Raw genomic sequence first — 20,414 nt, 5'->3', positions numbered from 1 at the left:
CTGTTTTTACTCAATACAGTACAAAATATAAGAACTACAATACGCAATAAATACAATCCGTACATTACACAATGTATACTACAATACAATTTATAATACAATATACAATATAACATACAACACCAGGAGCGTGAGTGTTATGAATAATATAAATGCTAAATGATAAGTGATATATGGTATATGATATAAGTAGTCAACACTGACGGCACAGTGGTAGTGCAGTGATGAGTGCAATAACAGTACAACAGTCCAACAACTGTACAATAACTACAGTGTCTTGTGGTTAGAGGTTTGCCCAAAAATTCTCCATTGACTCTCACTTCAACACATCAACCCAGTCTGATGTCTCCAAGTGTGTAGCGTGTGTAGACTATTATGTTACCTATGATAGCTTATGTTAATCCCCCTCAACACTGCATTGTGTTCACAGAAATAAAATAAAATAAACAAAAAGAGCCTCATGTTAATCAGTTCATGATAAATGAATCCATACTCATACTGCTTGTCTTGTAATGCAGGTGGAGTGTGACATGTTGAATATACTCTGTTACTATCAACGAGTTTCTGAAGGGTGTGAGCAGCTAGAGTAAACAAGGACCAGCCCTCCAGGCATGAGAATATAGTTGGAGAGTAGACTGCTTCTCCATTTCAAGGCTAACTTGTTCACTGTTTGAAGAAAGGAACTACATCAGAGTGGATTAAGCGGGGTTTAGTTTAGGGTTTTTCTCCATCTTACATGGTTTAATTGTTTGGTCTTGGTTGGTTATTTAGTGTTACTAGTGTTAAGTGCTGAGAGTATTCAGATACTCTTTAGCATCACAAACCTTCAGCACTTTGGATGAAAGCACCAGGTTAGCCCGAGCCAACTCTGACTACAGCAAGAGACCACTTACAGAGCTTCCCAATGGAGAGTGGAGCTGTGACGTTGAGGGAAAGGATGAAGAAGCATGCGCCGAAGAAGGAGAATCTGGACCCGAGAACGTGGGTGAGACCTGAGACGGTGAGGGGGTTCACTGACTTCATACTGCACAAGCACTCGGACAAAGAGACGGACAACAGCTTTGACAACAAAGAGATGTGTGAGTACAAAAGACTGAGAGGACACTGAAGAGAGAAAAAAGTGTGAAAGAAAGAGAGTCTGTGTGGCTTAACAGGATAGTACAAAATAAATACATAGTAGCCTACCTCACAGAGTGAATTATGTTAAATTTCAATATCAAGACTAATAGCCTGAAGCAACTGAAGTTTCCCTTGTTGAACGGGCTTTTACAGCCCTGGAGAACTATTGCCATTCCTGGGAATGAACAGTGGAATTAAAATTAAAGGGGTGTAGTAGGCCTTTCCCTAGTTAATCATTAGTTATTCATGGTAGACTGACTAACTGTATGCCTGTAGCATCACAGCTTGTATCCAAGAACTACAGTATGTTTGCACATGGCTGAAGCACAGACTCAGCACAGACACGCACGCATCTCAGTTCACCTTTGTTATGTTACTGTTGACTTTTTTTTATCGCAAACACCTCACACATCATCTGGTATGTACTGCATACATTTGACATATTTCAATGTCATATATGATGAGATAGTAAAAATATTTGAATAGTGCTTAACCAAATATGAAGCCATTCCATCTGCTGTGTTGTGCAGTGCTTGAGACAGAGAAGCAGTATATTGAAGCCGCTAAGAGGAATGACGTGGAGACCATGAAGACTCTTGGGAAGGGGGTGAATGCCAATGCAAAAAACGTGGTGAGTCTACAAAGACAAGTCATCTGTCTACAATAGAAACTCTAGAATCTCACCACACTACATATAATAGAATCTCCTCACACTACATATAATAGAATGTCATCACAGTACATAGAATAGAATCTCATCATGCTACATAGAATATAATGTAATCACACTACATAGAGTAGAATCTAATCACACTACATAGAGTAGAATCTCATCACACTACATAGAATAGAATGTAATTACACTACATAGAATCTCTCCACACTACATTCTATGTGTAGTGTAGACTACTCAGTTTCTAGACTACTCAGAACAGAGTGTAATCACTGTACACAAGATGGAATTGGCACCTTATTTTGGGGTTTTGGATCAACCCCTGTGTAAATGGATAATGTATCTTTTTTACCTCAGCAAAATAGAACTGCCCTTCACTATGCAGTAGCTGGCAAAAACACGGAAGCTGTGCAACTTCTTCTAAAACGCAGAGTCAAGGTGGATCAAAAGGACAAGGTGAGAGGGAATTTGAAAACTTGTACAGTAGACAATAGCTTATGTCATATTGTTTAAGTAATCCAAAAAGTCTATTTCCATTTTCTTGTTTTTCCCCAACAGCATGGTGTGGTACCCATTCATTTGGCCGCCTGGTTTGGCAGTTTGGACATCCTGAAACTATTAGTGCAGGCTGGAGCTGAACAGAAGATTGAGAACGAGGTAAAGAGCTTGCAGAAACGTGTCTGTCCGACTGGATCTCAGTGACTGCAAGTGAAAAGTCTCCACGGATTGGGCCAGTGTTCCTTTTACTCTGTGCAACATTTCAACAAAACATGGTCCTCCACAGGCATATGTTGGTGCTTGATTTTCATTTTTCTGCAACTCAAATCCAACACTTGCATGCTCTTTGTGCAACCAATGTCTCAGAAACTACATTTTCTACATGCTGGTCAGATATCCTCTCGTTTCATCGTGAGTTCAAAGAACTCAGTGTGTCATGTTAAATTTCCTTGACAATAGTAGATACATATCCTACATATATGCATATTTCCTCTCTTGATTAGTCAAAGAGAGAATCTATTATTTTCCCTTTTTATTTAGTTGATTTTTTTCCCCTCAGGAAGGACTGAACATCATGCACTGTGCTGTTATCAACAACCACACTGACATTGTACAGTACATCGTTGACGACCTGCAGATGAAAGAACTAGACAAGGAGGACCAGGTATCTACAGTGCTGTTCACTCCAACCATTCTCAGATAAACCAATCTACTATATAATTCACATTCTGTGAGGATTGTTTAGGGCTAATTTGCCTGTATGCCCTTAGCACTACACCTACCACTACCAAAATACTGCCAAGTGTGGTCGGTGTGTTCCTTAATTCCCGTACTTTTCAGTCGGGACACCGGGTATTTGCGCTGGCTGCAGAGCATGGCTGTGTCCAAATGCTGGAGATGCTGATGGAGCCGTCTTACCACATGGCCACCGTGAAGCCCAACAAGGTGGGTGTGCGAACTCATTAGCGTGGATGTGTGTTTATGTGTCTGTTTTTGGTGAGGGCATCTATTTATATGTATTTTTTTACTTATTACATCTATTTACGTGTTTGTGCTCACTGTTGGGTGTCACACCTGCAAGAAAGCTCAAAGTCAAACCCCTCTTTGATGTGAGTCATTTCCCTCCCTCCCTTCTGGCAGAGCGGTGACACGCCCCTGCACTTAGCTGCCAAGAACGGCCACCTGGACGCCGTCCAACTGCTGCTGCAGAGCTTTGATACTCGGGATGAAGTCAATATGGTAGACAATCAGCGTAAACATTGTCTCTATCACAGTTTGGTTCATATGCTCTGTGACAGTGTTGGCTCAGTGGCTAGTCCACTTCTGCATGGTGGCTTCTCTTTGGTTTATTAAGTATGTATGAAACAACTAGTGGTTACTATTATATAAGTGTGTCCTGGTTTTAACTTCAAATCTTTCACTGACAAATTGTATTTGATAATGTTTACACGGTGCTTCAGGCTGAGCGTTTTCAAAGCTGGGATTGGGACTCAACAGTGGATTGCAATGACAGCAGTTCCCTGTCTTCCCCAAATAATAAAAAAAGATTAAAAAGGCTCCACAGATAATTCTGAATAAATCAATATCAAGAGTTATTAGCTATGACATTGGAGTTGCTGACGTCTTTCCAAGTCCCATCACTGTAAGGTAGGGTGATGATTCTCAATGGTAGTCAGTTAGAGGAAGATAAAAGCAGATTTTTTTTGTCAACACAGTAAAAAAAATTGAAAATGTGGACCATCTGAGTTTGTTCTGTTATGGTTAGCAAGTGCCACTCTATTTTATGGATGGTTCTTCTCTGTGTTGCAGGCTGGTGAGACAGCGCTGTACCAGGCTGCAGACAGCGCACATGAGGAGTGTGTCCTGGTCCTGCTGGAGGCTGGCTGTGACCCCAACATCCTCACCACGGTACAGTAAGGCACTACTGACTCCGATAATTAAATCACTGCACTATTCCCCTATTGTTAATGACACTACTACATAATGCGTTAATGGGGTTAATCCTTTGGGCAGCATGTGCTTAAATAGATCTTCCTTTACACTTCCAGTACATCTGAACGCTCTCTCTTGTAGGACAAATGCAGCGCTCTCCATCCAGTTTCAGAGAGAGGCGACACATCACTGGTGATACTCCTCCTAGACCACCAAGCCCAGACGGACTTTCAGAATCAGGTTAGCGGAAACAAACCAGGTGGCAATTGCACATTCTTTGCAATGTCACAGAACACACATACGCACCTACGTACGTATGCACAAACAAACACAGACACACAAACACACACATTACTTCCACTGTATTGCTGACACACTCCTCATCGTACATAGTTCATTTTTGGGTTTGTGTTGTGTAACAGGATATTTTTGCTCTCAGCACCTAGAGGCTGCTCTCCACCTGGCAGTGAAGAACTGTCACCTCCCTGTCATCCATACTCTACTGGGGGCGGGCTGCAACATCAATGTCGCTGATCAGGTTTGCTCTGCACAGTAACACACTCTCAAAATAAGGACTCGGCTTGAACATTTTTAAAAAACCTGACTGTGAAAATGTTGTGTTGTCTTTGCTGTTCTGCATTGCGCTGTGCTATGCTGTGAACTGCTGTTAGAGATCCCAGACTGCTATGCATCTTGCTGCAGAACTGGCCAGAGTGGATGTGGTGGAAATGCTTCTCAAAGCTGGGCTGGATCTGACACTCCAGGATAGGGTAAGAGTGCTCACAAACACTATTTCTGGAGCTAATTTAACAACAAAGTTACTACACCAGAAGTAAAGGATGCTCTGAGAAAGCCTCTGGGAAAATTCACAGCATGAGATTTTTACAACAATCTTTAAAATTGACATGTGTATGCTTTTCTTGGGATTTAATCTGGCCAAAATCTCATTTTTGGTCGTCCAAAGAGGAAGGGTTGAATCACTACTCTTGATGCATTTAAGCCATAACAATAGCACAATACATTGGGATGATGTAAGGAAAGTGTAATTCTGAACCCTACAGTTCTAATTCATGTGTATGTTGTTGGACATGTCCTCTGAGCAGCAGGGTAAGAGCGCGCTGGGTGTGGCAGCCAGAGCGGACGAGGTGATCGTTGTGGACATGATCATCAAAGCAGAAAGATACTACGCATGGAGTAAGGTGAGGCGATAGTGACACGATGCTTGGAACGTCTGCTGCTTTCTTGAGCCCTATAATCCATCCCCGAGGCCCGGAAATCAATAATTACATTCATCACAGATGATTCATTTCCTCACGTCACTCTTCTAGATTAGCTGAATCCCTTCTAATACTATTAAAGCGGCCATGCTAAAAAATGACTAACAAACCAGAAATACTTATGGCCAATTTTACCGCCAATTTGATTAAGCATGTGTGTGGTTCCCTACCCTTCTTGATACTCCAAATGTGTAGCTTTGGCATTCAGATTACTAATCGTGAGTGTGTGTGTGTGTGTGTGTGCGTCCTTCCAATCAGCTCTCACCATGCCCCTGTAGACTCTGAGGCTTGTGGCCTTTCTCAAGATGCTGACATGATTTGATTGCCCTTTCAGGCCAACACTGAGATTAATGAGAGTCTTCACAGCCAGTTTCCGCTAACATTTAAATTGGACCACCGCTTTGAGACCAAGCAGTTTCGTTCCGTGGCCTGGCGCCTGTCGTACCAGCTCCTGAAACCAGGGGACTGGAAAAGACTGGCAGAATACTGGAGCTTCACGAAGGAGCAAGTGGCCGCCATCGAGGAGCAGTGGACAGGTGCTAACACTCTCACCGGACAGGCTTCTGACTATGTATTTGGCAGTTCTTTATATGAGACTACATAGAACATATGCCTCTTGCAGCCTCCAAATATAAGGTTACTGGTTCAAATCCCTGAACTCTTTAAGAAAATCTGGACTGGAAAAATACCACTCTGCCCAACTCTTCCTTAGATAAATAACTTAATAATAGAATGCTCTTTTTTCCCCCAAGTAATCTGGCTATATTATTCGCTCTACTTTAGCTTTAGCTATCTCTAACAGTTTATTTCTGCTGATTGAAATGTATTTCTGACTGGACTGTGCTGTGTGTATTTTCTGTCCACAGGTCAGCAGAGCTACCAGGAGCATGGGAACAGGATGCTGCTGATCTGGCTCCATGGGGTGGAGCTGGCTCAGAAAAGCCCTGCTAAAGAGCTCTACCAGGGCCTCATCCACACAGGCAATAGGAAGGTGGCAGGTACGTTTGGTTAACAAATACTCTCAGTAGGACAAAAATACAAGTGACAAATCTAGAAGTGTGTAGCTGTGCTGACTGGGAGAGGGTGCCAATTTGAGTTGAGCAGTATTTTATCACAGAAACTGTTGATTTGTTATCTTACAGACAAGATCCGGATGGAGGCGGAGAGCGGCAGCAGTAAGAGCTGCAGCATTTCATGAGGATGAACATCATAGCGTATGGACAAACACAAAAATAACTTCAAGTTTACATCACTTTCAGTCAAACTAATGATCTGTACAGACGGTCAACAGTAAAATAATTTATTATAAAAATGCTGATTTTTGTCAGGTCATTGACATGTGACGGAGGTTTAGTACTGTACACTTCATCTGTGATGTTTGACATTTGTGTCTCAATGTAAAAAAAATCAACAATGCAATAATTTAAAATATGTGATTTCACACATGATAGCACAGCACAGTCTTCACTTTTCATAATTTAAAGTAATAATCCGCAACTATTTCATATAAATAAAATGTCTGTTTTGCTACACTCTATTGCCGATTGATACCATAGAATAACCTATACCCACTTCAGCCACTATGGCTGAACAGACAAAGAAAAGACTAGTACCTACAGAAACTCAAACTTTAGACACACAAACAGAAAATCCAAGGAAAAAGAAAAGGTGCTAAAAAGGGAAAGCAACCGTCTCCGCGTCAAAACTAGAGTGTATATTGGCATTGCCTTTCAAAAATGAAAAGCACTCCAGGATGAGAAGGGACGATGAGGAGCGACGCAGATATGGCATTTTCTTTGGACTAGTAGGTTTTGCTATTATTTATTAGCCGCAGTCTACATTCAGTGTCTTTATAATCAAGTTAATCAAATACTAATGTACTGTATATCTAATGCTAATCTTACTGTAAGCAATCATTGTCTTTTGTCAATATAACATTATTATTGGTATCTGCTTGTGGCTACTGACAGTAATAGATATGCAGTAATAACATAACTAAACAGTAATCACATTGTTTTATAAAATATGTTTAATATATTTTTTATAGATATTACCGTCTCTGAAAATGATGTTGTTCTGTTATTTGCAGTCGCAGTGTTAGTCTCAGTGGGACAGTTTGTTTGTTTTGGGGTTTGGGAGCTGCTGTCAGTCCAGTGATGGCGAAGTACTGATGACACTGCTGCAAAGTGATCGCTGGGAAATGCAGCGCAAAACACCAAAGCAATGACCGCTTCACCAAAGGTCAAAAATCAAGAAAAACAAGAATCTTGCGGATTATCACTTTAAAGGCAAATTTAAGAAACAATTCAGTCTTTCAAACTGAGCTAAAATGTAAAAAGAAATCATAATCGAAATGCAGAGGGCAAGGACAATTTCATTCCAGAATGTCAGAATAAAATTCATTTGAAAACAGTGCCACCATATTCTGAACAAAATCCCCTGAATAGCTGTCCAAGTTGTCTTCATAGTCTCTACTTGATAAGTGGCTGCATTAGGAGAATATAACAGCTGCATTTTTATGATGGTTGCATAGTACAGTGAACACTCAAATCTAGAGTAGGTGTGTAACAGTTTGATGAGATATGTGCATGTGATCATTCGACTACTTTGATGGAATGTATGTGGCACGTGTTGGAGTGTGTTCTGGATGAGCTCTTGCCTCCGGTGGAGCCATGACTTTGTTGAGAGGAGCGAGGAAACTTAGCAGCCGTGGCCTGGCCAATGGTGAGCTAAAGGAAGGAAACAGAAAAAAAATTATGTATGTATGTGCACTATAATTTGCGTGTTCACAAACTGAAATCAGATTTTCAAGTTCAGTCTCAACCCCACATTGATAAAGATGGTTATACATCAGAGTAACCATAAGTGATGCGCCCTGTCCCATACCTGTGTAACCGGATGATGGCGTTCAACGATGACAGAGCTCATGGGCGGAGCCACACCCATCACCTGGAGGTTGCCGCGTGTAGTCTTACCAACATCGGGGCGTGCAGTGATGCGAGCCGTTACCGTCTTTGAGGGTTTTTGTTGACTGGCTGTGACGACACGCCCACTGACCTGAAACAATATTTATAACACCGTGTGTCATTACATCATGCAGCAATGTGATTATTTTAAGAGACACTTTCTTCATTTAACTTGAGCCAATCAGAGTTGGGGCAAATAGTTACTGATCTGGGAACAATTTTAAAATTTTTCCCATGATACAGTTACAGGTAACAGATTTGAAGGTGGACATTTTGATTGATTGTATGTCCTCAAAGGAACCTTGAACACAGAGCCAATAGCTTTATGGGTAATGCTAACCTGTTTGTGGGTGCTTGCAGTGCCCCCTAGTGGGAGGGAGCTGTGGACAACTGTAGTGGAAGGCAGCACTTCTGCCCTGGACACCGGGACACTGGAGCCCACCTGAGGAAAAGGGGATGAGGGGAAAGAGGGACAGGAGTGGGAGACAGATGAGGAGGGTGACAGTGCAGCAAATAAAATCGGATTGAAGGAGTTAAGAAAGCTGATTGTCCTTTTGTTTTTGTGTCAGCAACATGAAAGTAGTTGATGAAAAATCCATAATTTGTGATGATGTATACTAATGACATACAATAGAATTTAAGAAAAGAAAAATGTAAATGCAGCAGCAAATTCGGAGACTATTTTCCATGAAAGATTGTTTGTATTTAATGAGACTCACAGAGGAATTCAAGTGTAGCTGTGATTATAATTGTGGCACAAAGAACCGTGGAATGCAGATAAATGTATGTTTTAATTTTAATTAGAAATTAATTCTCACCGTCTCCTCTACTTCGCTGTGGGAGGGAGGGTCAAAGTGGATTGGGCTGAACCGCGTGGAAGAGACGGGATGTGCATGGAGCTGAGCCAGCGAACTAGAGCCAGGCTCATCTCGGGGGGGCAGAGCATCTACAGAGGGAAAGAAAATATCAGTAGAATGAGACTGACAGAATATAGTCTCAATACAGGTTTGTTACAGCCACAGCAAATCACTTATCGTCAAAGCTGAGTGTTGGACTGGTTTTAGACAAGATTTATCAAGGTATGTGTACTTGGAAGAAAAAGACAGAAGATAGCATTAACCTACACTCAGTATCCACTTTAAGTAGGCTACATCTCCCCGTTTATGCAAACAGCTCGCAGTGAGTCACACAAATTAAGCACAAGTATAAAGCATGCAGAAGTTCAGTTACTGCTCAACTAAACATGAGAACAGGCATGACACATAACTTAAGCGACTTAGAACATGGTATGATTGTTGGCACCAGACACACAGGTTGTAGCATCCCAGATATGGATGTTCCCCTGGAGTTTTCTCACACTACTCCCTAGAGTTAACCACGAATGGTGTGATAAACAAAAAAATCCATTTAGTGTCAGAAGCAGGCCACAAGTATTCAAATAATAGCTTAGTACAACAGTGATGTGCTGAAGGGCGTTTCAGCTCGCACAGCTCATCAAACCTTGAAGCAGATGGGCGACAGCAGCAGAAGACATTACTGGGTTTCACTCCTCCTCTTAAAAACAACAAGATAAGGCAGCAGTGGGCATGCGATCACCAAAAATGGAAAACTGAAGAGTGGAAAAACATCGCCTAGTCTGATGAGTCCTGGTTTCTGTTGCAACATGCTGATGGCAGGGTCTGAATTAGGTGTTAACAGCCTGAATCTATGGATCTGTCCTGGCTGGAGTCAACGGGACGGGCTGGTGATGATGATGTAATGGTTAGGGAAATGGTTTTTTGGCATTCATTAGGCCCCTTAGTACCAATGGAGCATCGTCTAACAAGATTCATAAGCTGCTTAAGATGGTGCCTGCTTCTTCTTTATTGAGGGTCTCTGTTGTCCTATGCCTGGACAAGTACAGAAGCCAATACTTTAATCATATAGGTCAATTAATTAATCAAATTGAACCAATATAATGTCCTTCAATGATTTGCTGAGTGTAAAAACAATAAAGAAAATAGTATCTGTTTTAATGAGGCCACAGACGCACACAGAAAAAATCTGGAGAGGTACTTGCCAATCTTTCAATGCCACATCAAGGTTATATCCTCTGCAGAGTGCCATTCAGTCAGCACTCAGCACATTCACTGACTCATCACTCCATCAGATGAACCAGTGAATGACTTCAAGAAAATAACAAAGACCCCCTTCACTCCACTCATTCATAAATCTACGCAATTGCCAATAGCACAAGGCTGCACTCTGTTGGACAAATGGTGTCTTAGTTTCTATCCTGAAAGCAGTGCTGGATCAATAGAGCACAGAGGCTTCAAGGTTGGTTGTTAGTTATAGCGCAGGGGACTAGTTATGGGACTGGTGATGAGGATGTGACTGTCTCTTAAAGGCTGTGTGCAGGTGTCAGTGTTGCCGTTTGTCCAAAAGATAAAGATTCTCTATTAACAGGAATAGGTCTATGTGGTTATTACGTAACTCACCACGCTGATCATGAGCTGCATGTTGGTCTGGCCGTCCCTCTGTGGTGTGGAACATGGTGAGAGCCTCCATGTTGAGGGCACACACACCCCGCATGAAGGCTTTCTTCATAGATTCCTCATAGCGCTCTCGCTCGAGTCGCAGTCTGTGGATCTCAGCCTGGGACTTCTCCATAGCCTCATAGTGCTGCAGAGACAGGTGGCAGAGGACAGAAAGAATCAGTCATTAACATAATGCTGAGAACAAAATCTGGATAGCTGTAAACTGAGTTCTCTCTCTTTGCCCATCCATGTTGCCTTGCCAATGTGCAATTTCTCTCTCTGTCCATGTGCTGCACCCTCACTGCAGGTCTCTAGCATTGACAATAACTCTTCTTTCCCTATCTCTCTTTCACTCTCGTGGCTACATCCCTTTATTTCTGTCACTTCCTGCCGCACCCTCTCTCTCTCTCTCTGCATGCTCTGCCTGTCTTGCTCCACTGTTCTTTTACTGCAACCTCCATCAATCAAGCTGTGACTGCTTTAGTGCAGCTATTATTTACTAAAATTATCAAATTTTACATATGAAACTGATTTATAGAAAAGAACCTTAGAAAAAATACATTTACCTGTAAATGTATTTTAACAAACCATGGTAACAAAGTGGTACTTTAGGTCTATTCTATGACTCAGCTCTGGTTAAGTATAATGTATCTTACTGGCTACAGAATGGAGTGATTATTGTGGTATAAAACACCTCAATAAATCAAAACAAACAACTGCTGATATGAGATTATAGAGATCAGATTATATTCCCCTGTATTCTCTGCGTCCAACACAGTATGTATTCAGTTGAAACCCACATGCAGCACCACCATGCCCACAATCCAAATTTCTGCACAATTTGTACACATCTGCCTATTTTTTAGTTCCTGTGCCCACTTATTTACCTCGGCCAGCTTGGCCTCGTACTGCGCAGACAGGCGAACGCAGACCTCCTCGGCCCTGATGCGGCAAGCCCGCTCCACCTTGTCCTTCCAGTGTCTCTCGACCAGAGAGTGCCATCCTAACCACACTTTCTTCTTCAGCTGCAAATTGTAGTGCTGTTGCGCCATCCGAGCAGCATGGGCCTAGCAGGGAACCACAAGACCATGAAAATATTCACAAGAAAATAATTACACCCATAATTCATTCTTGTGCAGGTGCAGTACATTTTCTGTTGTGGTACACTTTCTGTGTTATGGCTTAGATAAAAATGTGAGTCATCTCCACTTCATTTGCCCTTTTGAAGAAACAGCAAAAAAATACATTTCATGAAATGAACAGGTAGTTTATTAAATATTTTCTGCTATCCATTTCTTAGTTTGCTATGTAGTATGGGATAAAAAGGAACAGATTGTTTATCAGTACACTGACAATATTTCAAGTATGTAAATTTCATGCGAGGAGATATCTGTGTGAAAATGTGGCATATGCATGTTAACTGTGCAGTGACATAGTGATGTATGGGTCGGTAAGTCATGCAGAGACTGAGGATTTGCATAAAACATTAAACTGCATTGACAGTAATCTAGCAACGTTAAGACACAGTTCACTACCACTAATTTGACATTCATTTCTCCAAAAATGTAAATGATACTATGCGGTTTAAACAGACAGACTCCTCAGATCACAGTAAAGGACGGAGTGAACTGATGATTCAAAGAAGACAGAAGATGTTGATATATCACATGTGGTGGCTGCACCTCTAGACACACACCTCATCATTTTAACTGTGTCTGTACAATCAAAACAGTTTGTTTGTGCTGTTTGTTAAAATCAAGTATCAGGACATTTCCAGTGTCCTATAAACCCTCATCTCTTCTCCCTTCTGTGTACCTCCTCTTTGGCATCGATGTGCTGAAGTCTCCAGTGGGTGAGGGCCCTCATCTTCTCAAGCTTCTCTTTTTGTCTGTCCAGCACCTGGCTCAGGTTCACTATCACCTGAGGGAGGACAGGAGAGACACCACACAACAAGCTCATTACTCTAAAGAGCAGATCAAGGACCTGCTTGCCAAGGAGTGCTACATATTCTTTTCCATCTTTAGCTAGCTCCAATCCCAGTCATGTAGGTGAGGTGTTCCCCATCCTTTCTTTCAAGCGTAAAACGTATATGAGAGATAGGAAGTGCAAAGGAGCGAAAGACAGAGACGTGCATTAGAGAAATGATTTGCATTTACACACCTCGTCTTTCCTCTGGTTGGAGGTCTCATAGGTGTGCAGCAGCTCCTTCAGGCTGCCTAGTTGTGCCTTGAGGCCAGCTGTCTGCGCCGCATACTTCTCCCTCTCCTTCCTCAACTCCAACTTGTGTTGCTCCATGAAGACCAGCTTCCACTTCCTCAGCTCTATCAGCACATTGGACTGATTGAGGAATAGAGAGTGGGACAGAGATAATCACAACGTGTTCATTACACTACATTAGCAAATATGGAAATGTGCATCCATCAGCCTTTTTTTGTGATGATACGAACAGGTGCACCAGAGGATTTGGCAAATGACAAAGTTTGCAGATGACAGGAGCCTGGTAAACCTCATCTTCAACCACAATTAGTCCCTATACAGAAATGAGGATTGATTTCTGGAGAAATTTGCCAACTCATAACCCCTTAGAAATCATCTTAACATCCTCCACTGCAGTCTGGTTCTCCTCTGCCTCCTCCTACTCCTAGGACAAGCTCCATCCTATTATCGGCACAACTGAGCAGGTGATTGGCTGTCAGCTGCCCTCCATGAAGGCGCTACTGTACATGACATCAGGGAGACAGCATTAAGATCAAGACCACTCGTTACCTCAACAGCGTCTTCCAAGTGCTGTCAGCCTACTCAATGAGCCCTCCTAAGACTCAACCCCTGTACACCCACATAAATCTCTGGTCTCTCCCTCGCCGCCTCATATGGATCTCACTGTAATCCCACTACTGTGACTATTTTATCCTTCCTATTTATTACCTTGCATTGTTTGCACAATCTTGCACTACTCATGTCTTCGTACAGTACACCACTTTGGCCTCAGGAATTGCCTGCATGCTCCACATTGCAAACATTTTTTGTTATTTCATGCATTTAATCCATCTCAGTCTTATGCATTGGTGGACTCTCACCATCCCTCTCTACACCTACAAAACAGTGAAATAATGCTGACTGTATATATGGACAGTGATGAGGCTTCCTTTATAAAGATTGTATATGCTAAAAATATGCCATGAGTTAAAATTTATAGAACATGCCTGTATTTTCATCAAGTGAAGTCACTGATGTGGAATATGACATCATATTGAGTCACTTTAAAAAGGCACTTGAACTGCCATAATCACCATGATTTATTTAACATAACCAATTATGCCAATGTTGTCATTAATTAAGCAAATTAATGCATTAATAACAAATATTTCTATGTCAACATGCATTTCTTCACATGACGCATGGGTGGTATTAATATGAAGTTGTAGGGGTTATAGTAGTTTCAAGAAAATACGTTTTCCTTATTAATATGCAAATGTATGCAGCAAGTTGCTCCAAAATCTATTCAGATCATCTACTCTGTTTCTATCATGTATTGTCTTCAGTTATTGTTCACAAGAATGTGTCTACACATTCAGACAGACACACAGACAGCACCATGGCGACATGATGTCCCACACACAGTGTACCATGGTGGTGGAACATAATAAAAAGGATTAAGTTATACAGCAAAAGAGAAAGCAAAGAGGGGCAATACGCATAAATTCTCAGTTATGGTGAGCCTCATTTAAGACTATTTACACTGCAGGCTCAGGTACCAGTATTACAATGTATTTTCAGCATCAGTACAACTTGTCTAATGTCTATCTTCATTTGACATCTTTTCCTTACACTGAGCATCACCGTGTTGTGTAGCTTACACTGTATATTTTTTCTCTACATATCAAAAATAAAAACTGACCCATAAAAAGAAAATCTCAACAAGAGATTAATAGATTACATTCTTGCCCTGCTGCCTTATAAACCTAGGTCAGTCTGTAAGCTTTTTATGGTCTTTTTTTTTTTTTAAGATTTAATTTAGGCATTTTATGGTTTTATTGACAGAGATAGTGTGAGAGAGAGACAGGAAGGTATGGGAGAGAGAGAGGGGAGGACATGCAGCAAACGACCGCGGGCTGGACCCGAACCCGGGTCGCTGCGGGAAGGACCGAGCCCTATATGGTACGCGCTCTACTCGGTGAGCCACCTGGGCGCCCCAGCTTTTTATGGTCTTAAACTTTAATTCCTTGGTCCCTCTCTTAGAAAGGTGGAAAATACAACAGTTTTGTATTAACACTATATAGCCTTAAGTGTTGCTCCTCCGTACATTTCCGAAATGCTGTGTCCACACCGTACATCTAGATCCCTTAGGTCCACTGGTCAAGGTCTCTTAACTGTCCCACATAGTAAATCAAAATCAAAAGGTTAATCGAGCCTTTGTTGTAGCTGCCTCAAATCAGTGGAATCACCTTCCCCAACATCTGATCAGCTGGATCCATTGACTCCTAAAAACTAATTTTTACTCTGGCTGTATTTAACTAGCTGTATTGTGCCTGAATTGTGTTTGTCTATGTGTGTATGTTGCCCTGTTTTTTCTGTTTTGTTACTATTTCTGGAAAGCACTTTGGACCACACTTGTTTTGTGTAAAAACACACATAAATAAAGTTGACTTGACGAACACCCAGGCCACTTCAGCACAACAAATAAAGCTCTCATATTTTGGAACGGAAATTGTGTATTTGTGGTGCATTATGTGCGTGCATAATGGTGCACAATGATTGCTTTGGCACTGGAAGTCAAAGGCAGATATCAGCAAAAGAGTATTTTGAGAGATCTCATGATTTGATTTTCTGTCCCTTGATCATGTGTTCACTTCTGAAAGTTTTTGTATTAGCCCACTCCTGTCATAACTGTTTGGGCTTTACGCTTATTTGTTTTTTGCATCTTCTTCTTATTGTCATTTTTTTTGAGAAATCATATGTAGGACAGGTTAATATGGGGCATTTCAATATGAACCACATATGCAGATTTTTATGATGATTGTGATTTATAATTAGAAACATGCAGTGTTAGTGACATAAACAAGATTTATAGTCACTTTGTAGTATAACCAGTTTATAGCTTTTCTCCCTTATGCAGTCATTTAGGTTTTGTAAATGAGAGGCAGTAACACTAAAATTTCAACAGCAGAAACAGCATAATGTGCTTTCTCCATTGCTTTACAAAGGCTCCACTGGCACTCTCTGTTAACACTGCAACGCTGATTTAACCACTTATGCAAAACTCTACATTATCATTAAAAATACCACATTTCTTACAGTCAGTGAACAATTCAAATAATTGTTTTTCTTATCATGGGTGCCTCTGCCAGTGAGGGCCTGTTTCATTGTGAATCTGCTGAAGCTCAAACCACAACACCGCTGTCACATATAAAGCAGGCACTATTGTAGGAACCTGTGTCAGAGCTCTATATATAGACTGGTCAGCTCTCAAGCAGACAGCAAATAAGAGCCATTAACCTGATTAATTACGGAAGGACAGTGCTACAATCCTGAAGAGATGCGGGCTAACCTTGAGGTTGTAGCTCCACGTGTCCAGGATGTTCTCCATCTTGCTTATGTTCTCCTCTGAGATGAACAACTCTGTTGCAACGGCTACCAGGGGGTCTGGACTGCTCTGTCTGAACCTCTCCGACGCCATCTGCAACCTGTCTGAAGGAGTGTCTGAGAGCACAGACGCTCTGCCAGATGACCGACCTGCCGTCTCCTCAACTGGAGGGCAAGGAGAAACAGGTAGGATTATCCGACATCATCGCACATGATGATCTCTGCTTTTTTATCCTTATTAAATAAAGTGGAATGAATACATAATCACATCTCATACCGTCCAATTTTGGCTTCTTTATATTCATAATTCAATTTACCAGAGGCTCTTGAGTGTGTGCGGGGTTCAGCTATCAAGGGGGAGGCCTGTGTTGATCTCACACTCCTGTTGGAATGCCTCCCATCGTCAGCTTCAGGGGCGAGAGAGGAGAGAGAGAGAGAGAGAGAGAGAGAGAGAGAGAGAGAGAGAGAGAGAGAGAGAGAGACAAGGTTGAATAGACAAAAGGTGAGTAATGGGGAAATCAATTTTAACATGGAATGAGTAAGTGAGTAAAATTAAAAGTGAAATGTAGAAGAATAAGCCAGAGAACAAAAAAAAAGAGTGTTTAAGAGCAGAGAAGGTGATGGTGGGAATGCTGAATAAGAAGACCGCGGCTCCTCGTCCAGGAATGCATTTATGTCAATATCTTAATTAAATCCTGCAGGGGGAAGAGAAAGCCTGCACTCTAAAGAGCAGTATGGGCAGAGTGCCAGGAGATCATTACCAATCAGGATGCCTGCTTTCTACATCCCTGTGCACTACTCCATGACAGTTAAAGCACTAAACCTCTAGTGCGAGAGCTGCAGCTGGGGGGAAAAGACTGATGGACTGTTTAAGATGTGGCTATCGTAGGGGATAGGGGGTACGATCTGACAGACTGATATATGTATCTTCACTAGACTGGTTTACAAGCTGAAAACATGAAGCAGATAAACGCACACCTCATTTTTTTTAACATTCTGATGCCAAATCCTTTATGACAGTTGATCATTTGATGGGAGCAGCGCCTGGAAGGGCTCAAGCTGCGTCTCTGTCGGAAAGGCTCAGTGAAATGAGCGTGTGTAAATGTGGCCTGTGTATGAGGAAAAAAATAAAAACGAGATACCTGCTAGGCGCTGTGATTTTGCATCATCTTTTCCCTGGGAACTCCGACCCGCTGCAGACAGATGTGAGTTGCTCAGCAGCTGCAAGTGAGAACCGGTGTGTGCCTCAAACTTGGGTGCGACCACAGCGTAGCGGAGGAGCTCCTCATACTCATCCTGTTGGATGAAAGAAAAGAGCAAAAAGAGATCAGAGGTCAGACGTGTCCGTCAATGATGAGTCTCTTAAAGGAATAGTTCACCCAAAAATGAAAATTCTGTCATTGTCTTCTCACCATCATGCTAGTTGAAACACAGGTGAAGTTTGTTAGTCCAACACACAGCTCTGTACTCTGTAGCAGCCTTCTCCAAAACAACTGAAGTCAGTGGGGATGCTGCACAAGCTGTATGCTGTTTTGGAGAAACCTGCTATGGAGTTGTGCTGGCAACCTCCCTGTGTGTTATGTGGACAAAGAAACTTCACCTGTGTTTGAAATGGCATAAGGGCGAGTAGATAATGACAGAAACATTTTTGGGTGAACTATTCCTTTAAAATTCACCATGCCATTTTTATTGTTTGATGTTAAAGTGTAATTAAACCCTAAATTACATTTTTTAGATGTAAACTTAATTTATATAGTGTAACACATCAATCCTGGGCATAAGTTTTGTGGGTTTTTTTTTACCTGTAGCTCAGAGGAGACAGAGCTGCCCCGGTCAGAGTCCATTGGCAGAACAGGACTGGTCGGCTCCTCTTCGTCTGAGGACATCTAGACAAAAGACAAGATACACAGGTGGAGGTGTGTTTGTTTCATGAACAGACTACCAGCAGCACAAGCTAATTAAGTCATACCACAGCGAAAACGAGTCAAAGTCTCAACTGTAACGTTAGCTAAACAAATCTAATATAATCTTATAACAAAGTCAATAAAATAGCATCAAAATAAATGCGAATATGGATGTTTAACGTTAAAGTTTCCCCTGTCCTGATACTGCTTTTCCAGATAACTTATATGTTTAGGTAAGTTAGATTTCTATACGCTGTCCGCTAGCTAACAGTTAAATAAGCGAATATGTCTGTCGGGACCGCACGTTTCCTTTTACTTGTAAATCTGGCTGCTAAAAACACTCTCACACACTCTGGAGCGAGCTGAGAAGACATTATATCAACAAGTAGTGTTGGCAACATTAATCTGGCCAGTTTACAGTTCCTCATCAACACAAGCTAACCTAACAACGCAGACAAGGAATACAACGTTACAGTAACGAGAATCAGTGTTTTAGGAAAGTTTTACCTCTTTTATTAAATGTTGCAGACTATCCACGACTTCCTTGCCATGTATTCGCAAGATTTTGTATGTCAGTTGGAAAATGCTTGGTTTGCGTTTCAAACCAACTGACTCTTGAACAAGAGACGATCTGATTGGCTACTGCTACTAAAGCGTCCTGCCAAAGCTCCTCTGATTGGATATTATGTTTCTGTGGTAACAGTAAGCGGAACAACGCTGATCTCACCAAGTATTATCTCACCAGCCGCTCCGACTCTGCTCCTACCATACTAGGCTGTCTCTTTGATTTTGTTTCGCGTCTAATAGCCTTTTAATGGAAAATACCAGTCAGCTAGTTAGTTAGTTTACCAATATTTTCAGCAGTCTTGGTGATAGTACTTTTTGGTGATTTTGAACTAGACCCGAACAGCTGTCCTAGATCAAATAAATCGTTAAACTGTAGTAATTCATGGTAATCCTCCAATCCCAGGGAATCATCTGAGGACTTGCAGTCAGTATTCAGCTGTAGAGAGCAGGCTAGGCTAGGCTAGGCTACACACTATTATGTTTAGGCAACTACTGCCTTGTATCACATATTCACTCAACCTCAATCAACTTGTCACATTCAAACAGAGTTTCTATTTGAATGACCCTCGCGTTTACTAGGCTACATTATTATATAATGATTGTCCGATTCTCAATGGGCATTTGTTTTATCTTGTTATCTAAATTAACTGATAATGTTATCCCATATGCATTTTAACAAGAAAGAAGTTAGTTCTGTGTGTGGTTGAAACAGATTCAGGCAAATCATTTAGTGAGCAGCTGTGCCCATTCAAAGAGCAAAACATGGCTTCCGGAGTGCTTAGTAGTTTTATCATTAGTCTGAGATATTGTATAGAGATTAGCTGATTAAATGGGTTGTCACAAAGAAGCAAACCTACCCGCCTTAAGAAGGTATAAGTCCTTGGGGAATACCACCACCCTGAGAACTTCCCTGTTGCCATTACTGTGTTGGACAACCACATCAGACAAAGGTGCACACACTGAATGACAGCAATGCCTTCACCCTCTGTGGACCTGATGCTTAATGGCATTAAGACACACATATGTGAAGTAGCGGCTTGGCAGTCTTGTGCTGGGACAGACTCCAGAGAGAGGAGACATATGGTCCTCCTCAGCCGTGGCAGAGCTGCCAGCGATACGGTTGGACTGGGGCCTCCTTGCCACCTGGCTGAGCGCTGAGAGTACTGCACTGTCTGGAGGCGTCCCATCAGCGCTGTCATGAGGCCCGCAGCCTGACTTTGAGTTAGAGAGATGAAGGGGGGACACAAGGCTACGGTGCTATTGGTGTCAGTGCGATGATCTCCACTGAGCTCTGTCTGACAAAGCACCTGGGCTTTTGATTTTTCAAGAATACCAAAAAAAAGGCAGCTGATTTAGCAAGTGTTGAGGTCTGACTGAGA

General features: G+C 41.8%; 2 protein-coding genes across 2 annotated transcripts; one reads left to right on the top strand and one right to left on the bottom strand.

Moving 5' to 3' along the window:
- Positions 1 to 904: 904 nt before the first annotated feature.
- ankdd1b (ankyrin repeat and death domain containing 1B) lies at positions 905 to 6,830 on the top strand. Its single transcript, XM_071899802.2, has 15 exons — positions 905 to 1,079; positions 1,650 to 1,750; positions 2,150 to 2,248; positions 2,351 to 2,449; positions 2,850 to 2,954; positions 3,131 to 3,235; positions 3,431 to 3,529; positions 4,100 to 4,198; positions 4,364 to 4,462; positions 4,662 to 4,760; positions 4,894 to 4,992; positions 5,326 to 5,421; positions 5,834 to 6,035; positions 6,366 to 6,497; positions 6,642 to 6,830. The coding sequence occupies exons 1-15, from the start codon at positions 905 to 907 to the stop codon at positions 6,695 to 6,697; spliced, it is 1,665 nt and encodes a 554-aa protein (XP_071755903.2). The 3' UTR covers positions 6,698 to 6,830.
- poc5 (POC5 centriolar protein homolog (Chlamydomonas)) lies at positions 6,796 to 19,029 on the bottom strand. Its single transcript, XM_078285234.1, has 14 exons — positions 18,976 to 19,029; positions 18,367 to 18,450; positions 17,711 to 17,860; positions 17,558 to 17,573; positions 16,882 to 16,971; positions 16,530 to 16,729; positions 13,142 to 13,318; positions 12,797 to 12,901; positions 11,869 to 12,048; positions 10,943 to 11,126; positions 9,284 to 9,411; positions 8,806 to 8,907; positions 8,386 to 8,556; positions 6,796 to 8,228 (listed from the first exon to the last, which is right to left on the bottom strand). Exons 2-14 carry the CDS (start codon positions 18,448 to 18,450, stop codon positions 8,094 to 8,096), a joined length of 1,722 nt encoding a protein of 573 aa, XP_078141360.1. The 5' UTR covers positions 18,976 to 19,029; the 3' UTR covers positions 6,796 to 8,093.
- Positions 19,030 to 20,414: the final 1,385 nt, after the last annotated feature.

The sequence above is a fragment of the Centroberyx gerrardi genome, chromosome 8 (genome assembly GCF_048128805.1).
Source record: "Centroberyx gerrardi isolate f3 chromosome 8, fCenGer3.hap1.cur.20231027, whole genome shotgun sequence".
NCBI classification, from domain to species: Eukaryota; Metazoa; Chordata; class Actinopteri; order Beryciformes; family Berycidae; genus Centroberyx; species Centroberyx gerrardi.
Note: the sequence above shows the minus strand (reverse complement) of the source record. Positions and strands in the feature narration are given on the sequence as shown.